At 34.5% G+C, this 7,456-nt stretch overlaps 1 protein-coding gene across 4 annotated transcripts in view; it reads right to left on the reverse strand.

Moving 5' to 3' along the window:
• The window catches only part of LOC135216859 (DCC-interacting protein 13-alpha-like), a 230,815-nt gene extending 228,829 nt beyond the window's left edge, over positions 1-1,986 (reverse strand). Inside the window, exons 1-2 of one of the 4 annotated variants that reach the window (XM_064252373.1) lie at positions 1,966-1,986; positions 1,173-1,524 (exon numbers count right to left, since the gene is read on the reverse strand). In XM_064252373.1, the coding sequence (XP_064108443.1) occupies positions 1,173-1,187 (15 nt within the window). In that variant the 5' untranslated portion in view covers positions 1,188-1,524; positions 1,966-1,986. Of the gene's footprint in view, positions 1-158; positions 761-1,172; positions 1,790-1,965 lie in introns of those variants that run through there. The other 3 variants (XM_064252372.1, XM_064252370.1, XM_064252371.1) reach the window with 3 other exon arrangements.
• Between the last annotated feature and the right edge of the window lie 5,470 nt (positions 1,987-7,456).

The raw sequence follows: 7,456 nt of genomic DNA on the forward strand, positions 1-7,456 counted from the left end.
GACCTTAGACTGTGGATATATGAAATTTACTATCTGGTAAGACGAATGTCTATCCGAAAAAACTTTTTAAAATCATTCAACCTGTCCACGGGACATACGAGATGACTGACATCTGGCATCACGCTACAAACAAAAACAAAGGGATGCTTCCATATTACCTGGGGCGAATCCTCCAATGCATTTTCCAAGGGCAACTTGTCATACGTCGGCACTGCCATTTATAAGCCTTTCTTTAGAGTTTGCAACCGAACAACGATTGCAAAGGGGGTAGCAAACGTCCAAATCGAAGGGAAACTGAATGTGATCTTGTTTGTTGTTGATCCAATCAGCTGACAGAAGCTACAGCGTTACCGCAGACTACTACTACTGTTGACAGCAATGATTTCCAGAGATGAGCAGTAGTGAGTATATTGTATGTTTTATGTCGTATATAATTGTATATTTGGCATGACACCAGGTGCTTGCGATAGTTCCTCCAAGGTGACTTATTCACATAATTACAGGAAATGGAAATTGTCGGGGAGCTCGTTACTTGCGAGACGGGAACTGATGAGCAATGTGGAAACGGTTGCTTCAGTTTATTGAAGAAAAAAAAATCCCAGAACCGGAACCAATATAATTTTGTTTGGCTTATTATGATATAACTTTTATTAATTAAATTATTTACAAATAAAATAAGTCTCAATAATTACAAAATATCAAAAATTATTTAATTATTCTATCGAGATAGTAATAATTCTGATGCAAGGAACAACCCCAACCATACTTGACAACCACGAAGACCCTGCCCTAAAAGGTCATTTACTGGACGGAGAGGACCCGGCTGTCAACAAACAAACATTCAGATTTGCAACAACAGGGAAAAAATAAGTGCGAGTTTTTAAAACTACTAGCTTTTCGTTCACATTTTTGTACAACAAAACGTCGTAGCTATATATGAGACCCTTTTTCGCATTTATAAATAAAAAAAGTGATAACATGTTGAGATATACGCAACATTTTGCTATTCTTTAAAAAATGTTCCAGCACAGCACCATTTACAATAGAGACTAAAGTGGAAGTTTAAATACATGTAGTTATGACTCTCTCTCTCTCGTAAGAATAATGATTATCATACAACAATGTGCTACCAAAAAAGGGTTTTTAAGTATCAAGCACTTTAAAGCCATTACCTTCTCTTGAGTCATTGTTGACCAATCAGCTTCTTCTTCTTCTTCTTCTTCTTCTTCTTCTTCTTATTATTATTATTATTATTATTATTATTATTATTATTATTATTATTATTATTCCTTGCGGGTTTGTTCAACAATTTATTGTCAGTTTTGGGGATGGAGAAAATGGTCCGAATTTTCCTGCCCCTCGCCAACCCGGTTATGTCCAGGCTCCACGCCCACTCACAGTTTTCTTTGAATTCAGCGTAACTGTTTATCTCCACAGCATGTGATAAAGTAGTTACTTATCTCCTCTTCCCAGTATCTGTACTCCTAGTCGGTAATGACTTTTCAGTCTCACTCAGCTGCATTGCTAATAATAGTAATAAAACTAGGTGTTACAATGAATGTAGACTAAACTTGGATCGCAAACCTACTATGCAAAACAGTCTGTAATGCGCTCGCTTCACATCTGGCCACTCTGGTCACTACGTGGATAGGCGGCCAACAGTAAAGGACAGACTCGATTATCCAAAGTGGATAAAAAAAGGCATGGGATGCTCGGTAGTCCAAACGGCTAAATATCGACTTTGTTGAGCTCAAGTAGTACAACTATATATGGCACAGCATGAATAATTTGTGACAAAAAATTTGCCACGTAAAATTATTGGTCTATGTCCCTTGAGATATATATATAATATATATATATATATTATATATATATATATATATATATATATATATATATATTATAAATATATATAATATATATAAAATGTAAGTGAATAGTAGGAAAACTTGCACTGTCTTATACACCGTTTGCAGTCGGATCAAGTGAGATTATACAAAACCTCTCGGCAGCGAATACTGATCCAGTAAACCTTGCTTTCACTGAAGATATCATGATATCATTCAGGGTAACACCTAGCTATCCATATTTTTACACTCAAACCTGCAATATCAGTGAGATAAACGACGACTTATAAGACATGCCTTCTCGTTATCTAGATTAATAACAGCACCAAAAAAAAAACTTTATCGTGTCAAGATTAGCGAACCCACTATTTTTCAAGACAATTATACTACTTTGATTTATATATCTGATAAACACACACACACACACACACACACACACACACACATATATATAAAATATATATATATATATATATATATATATATATATATATATATATATATATATATATATATCATATATATACATATATATATATATATTATATCTATATATATATATATATATATATAAAGGTTTTTTTTGCCACGAAGGAAAAGATGAAAAAACGGAGTTAGCCAGAGTAACTTTCGGTCCTATTCAGTAAAGGGTCCGAATAGGACCGAAAGTACTCGGCTAACTCGTTTTTTCATTTTTTTTCCTTCGTGGCAAAAAAAAAAACCTTTATTTATACATAGCATCATGTTTTATATACTTCGTGATCAAGTTATTAATATATATATATATATATATATATATATATATAGCTATTATTTGTATAGTATATATAACAAACGTATATACATACTATGTATATATAAATCAAAGTGGTATAAATATTGTCTTGAAAAAATAGTGGGTTCGCTAAACTTGACACGATTGCAAACCTAAAATTTGTTACTTGGAAAACTTATGAGACCGACAGTGGAACCCGAAAGGGCAAAAGGGGGGTTATGGGGTGAGGCTTGATTGTGAGGAGGGGTGGGGTTGGTGCGGGGGAGGCTCGGTGATTTAGGCGTAGTCTGTTGGAAATGTTCCGTAGATTTTAAAGGCATATAACACTTTCTGATGGAGAAATCGCCTGAGCACATTTTCTTATCTTGTATTGTTTTTAGTGCATTGATGCAGAATGTAACTATCTTTCCGTGTCGGTCATTTTTAATAACTCTACCACACGCTATGTTTGCTGAATGGACTATTATTATTATTATTATTATTATTATTATTATTATTATTATTATTATTATTATTATTATTTATTTTTTGTTTATTTATTTATTTACTATTTTTTGCCGACCACAGTCATCCGATTCGACTGGGTGATATTTATAGTGTGGGGTTCCGGGTTGCATTCTTCCTCCTCAGGAATCCATCACTTTTCTTACTATGTGCGCTTTTTCCTGGAGCACACTCTTCTGCATGAGTCCTGGCGTTACTTCAGCACCTAATTTTTCCAGGTTCATTTTCACGGATACTGGGATTGTTCTTAGTATCCCTATGATTATGGGTACAATTTCCACTGGCATATCACTTACCCTTCTTATTTCTTTTCAGGTCTTCATACTTATCACTTATCATTATTATTATAGAACCAAACTAAAAACTTCTTTCAGTTTTCTTCTGAAGATGGAAAAAGAAACCCACAAGATTATTAAGTATAACTTGCTTACTTGTAATTATGTATATAGTACTTTTGTCAACACTCCAAAAATACTTACAAAAATACTGCGGAAATACTTACAAGTAAACAAGTTATACGTACTCAACAATCTTGTGGGTTTCTTTTTCCATTATTATAATTATTGTATTCAGAAAATGCCATGAAGTAGCAAAGCCAACTACAACAGAATAAAATATCAATATGCACAAAAAGAGGAAATGGATGAGAAAGCATAGAATAAAACGCGAATATGGCTATAAATAACATGGTAAAATTGCTGTGTTGAAAAGAAGTAAAAATCTCTACTGTATCATAAGAAAAATTTTCTACATCAACTAGTTTTAAGAGAAGAGAATGGTGAAGAAATGAACGTAATTATTTTTTTTTTTTTGTTAGGGGGGGGGGGTTACTTCTCGTTATTTGGGCTTTAAAGGGAAATTGAAAGCGAAGTTTGGGCTCAGAAGGTAGTAAGATGAATTAATGATACAATTCAATGACAACTTTCAATGGATCTGTCATCAGAAAACGTGTGATATTATGCTTCGCATGCAACTCCTCTTATAGAGCTGTTTGCTAATTGGAGCAACTGGAAAAAAAGTACCCATATTTTAAATTATATTTGATTTGGACTAACTTCTTTTCCTCTCCTCTTCTTCAGAAGTAAGCGCAAGGCAGCAGTAGTCTTTGATTCGTACGTTATTACCGAAATCTCTGATCTAATAACAATCGGATTTGTGGCCAACTTCCTTCGAGAATAAAGAAGAAGAATCCCTCACTGCACGGATGCGGCAAGTGAACAGATTTATCGCTTCTCATCAAAGGCCAACTTAACATCTTAACTCCTTTACCATGACATTAACCAATAGGATAACATCCCTATCAAGTGAAACTTTCATCGGTACTTGAACTAACTACAGGCATTTTAAACAACTAGCAGCCATAACGCTCATCATAGTAAGATAAGACTGTCCGTTTTAACGCCAGGAGCCGCCTCGACTGTTGCTGTGCAGACTATTGTTTTGCTTGAATTATCGGTTACGGTTTTCCACCCGTCTCTTGAAAAGGACGGAGACGTAACGCCCATTAGTGGGTTGGGGGGCGGGGGAGGTAGGATAAAACCCCAATATAAACCATTTAGGGGTCCCCACTATAACCCTGCCAAGTTTCATGTCAGCCGTTTGGCCGTGATTGAATGACAGACGGACGGACAGACATAACGCCCATTATAGTAAGATGACAAAATCCATCTTTTGGAAGAGACAGGGCCCTGAGAATAACATAGGCAAGAAACACCTTCATGTGGGTACTATCATATCTAATGTGTCCGCGTAGTCAGGTTGCCCCTTTCGGAGAGTTACATAATCAAAAGGACATCATGAAGTGTTTTTTTGCATCAGAAGAACATCAAGAAGTATTTTTTGTACGTTGGAAGGTTAACTAGTTTACATCATTTGTATTTCCTACGCTGTGGGGACAAAGTATATTGCCCAAGATCATTACTCAAAATTATACGTCAATGCAACGTCTCTCGTGATGTTAAAAAAAACACTTGCAAAGTATGTTTTTTGTCTTGGAAGGTTACATAACTATTTTTTACATTCGCTTCGATGTGGAGATAAAGTACATTAGCCAATAACATCAACCACAATTATACGTCAGTGCATCATCCCTCAAGTCTGAAAAAAAACTTAATGGAAATGTAAAAAAAAAAATAAGATTACATAAAGATGTCTCTGAAAGTAACCAGCAAAATTCATAAGTCTTAATGTCAGATGCTGATGGATGTAAAGCTATCCGTCCTTGTCTGTTGATTTTGGAAAAGTGGAGATAAGACTAAAATGACTGAGCGGAGGGGCTGTCATTTCTCTAATGAGTTCTGTGGACAATGGCTGAGACGTGAGTCCTTTTCTTTATATACTTATTTCATGTGGTGTCCTCCTAATAAATATTTAACTAGTTGGTCACGTTTTCGGAGAGAGAGAGAGAGAGAGAGAGAGATACGATCCTTCTGTTATCAAAATAAGGCCAAATAGGCTTTGTCTTCTAGATATATAATTGATTTTGCTTCAGCTCGCTGAAGTAGTACATCTTAAATAATTCAGTGTCTGTAATCAGGGTTCGTTCGCGTTTATATATATATATATATATATATATATATATATATATATATATATATATATATATATATATATAATATAGACAGAGAGAGAGAGAGAGAGCTAAACAAAGAAACAGGCACACATACACATATGCATAAACAAGGGCGCGCGCACGCACACATACACGCCCACGCGAGGAAATATATATATATATATATATATATATATATATATATATATAGATATATATATATATATATATATGCGTGTGTGTGCGTTCGCTCGCTGTTTATACATATGTGTATGTGTGCCTGTTTCTTTGTTTAGCTCTCTCTGTCTATATATATATATATATATATATATATATATATATATATATATATATATTATATAATATATATATATATATATATAATATATATTGTGTGTGTATACATGCATAAGATATAAAAAAAGGCTGATATTTTCCTCATCCGAAACATTGTGCCTCGTTATTTGAATATATGAAAATGTATAAAAAGGCGAGTGATAGCAGGAAGTTTTCAGTTTCCCCGTCTTGGAAAGTACACTATTAGTTCTTGGCTCTACTTCTCTTGGACTTTATTCACTATGCCTTAGTAGGAATAGAAGAAGGGGGAAGGTATTTCACCGCATTCCCAGCAAGAATTCCACAAAAAGGTATTCTTAAAAAGAACCTCCCTCCGGTTTTTGTAAAATATTCCAGAGTTTTGTGTAGCCCTGCAATTCTTCTAATGCACGCTGCTCGTACGTGAATTTTTCTTCTTTTTCTGAAGTAGACTCAGACTCATTCGAACTGATAAAACACGAATTGACAGTATGCGTTCCAATCAAGCCAGGTAATGGTTTTTTCTGGAGTTTTAGCAGTCCTCTTAGCCTGCAGATTTTAAGATGTTCGCGAAGTTGTCCATCAACCTAAAGATGCAAGTGTGTGATCGAGGATAAGATGCGCTTCTTTTATAGCAGATATGAATATGTTTTCTGCAGAGGCTATAGACTAATTTTATTGTTATTCAATAAAAATATTGCCTGACTGTGGCGGTGATCACTGTCATTCTTTTTAGGGGAACTATTTCTTTCTAGCATGATAGATATTCTGTGCGTTTAAGACAAATCGCATCATCAGAATGCCCAAACAGAATACGAAATGTCATAGAATGAACGATCAAGTTGTAGATAAATAAATAAAAAACAAATAAGTGAAAAAGTGTCCTTTCACTAAAAGGCAAAACTGGCGTGAAGAGTAAGCTTTAGTTTTAATTGAAATTTTATATCAGTTCAAAAATATCGGTGTGGAATGACAAGAGAATCTGATATGAAATAAATAAAATTCTCAGCAAAGCTAGGCAAGGATTTTTGTAATGACAGAGTCCACCTATTCCGGACTATCTGGGATAAAGTGACCATAAGTCTTGAACTGAGTACAAAAACCCCATTTATGTTGTTATATCCTTGTGTAAGTGACTTCCTCAAGGTCAACTTTTGGTATGGTGAGGACAATTTGTTTGTTAGCTTTTTGAGTGACTTAGCAACTAAATTTCAAGACTTCGTGGGAAAAAAAAAACTTCCACCGGACCTGCTAAATAATATTAAGAAACTTAAAAACTAGGATAGGCATTGGACATTAAAATCTATTTCTTAAAAATAACGCTGGAATTCTCTCAGTCACTGAAAGAGGGGAATTTTCTTACATATGTGAAACAACATATAATATTGAAGGCGGTCTACAAGACATTGCGAAGAGATGAATTCTCATCAAGACTGGCAAATAAAACCTATGATAACAGCTAAA

The sequence above is a fragment of the Macrobrachium nipponense genome, chromosome 6 (genome assembly GCF_015104395.2).
Source record: "Macrobrachium nipponense isolate FS-2020 chromosome 6, ASM1510439v2, whole genome shotgun sequence".
Classification (NCBI taxonomy): Eukaryota; Metazoa; Arthropoda; class Malacostraca; order Decapoda; family Palaemonidae; genus Macrobrachium; species Macrobrachium nipponense.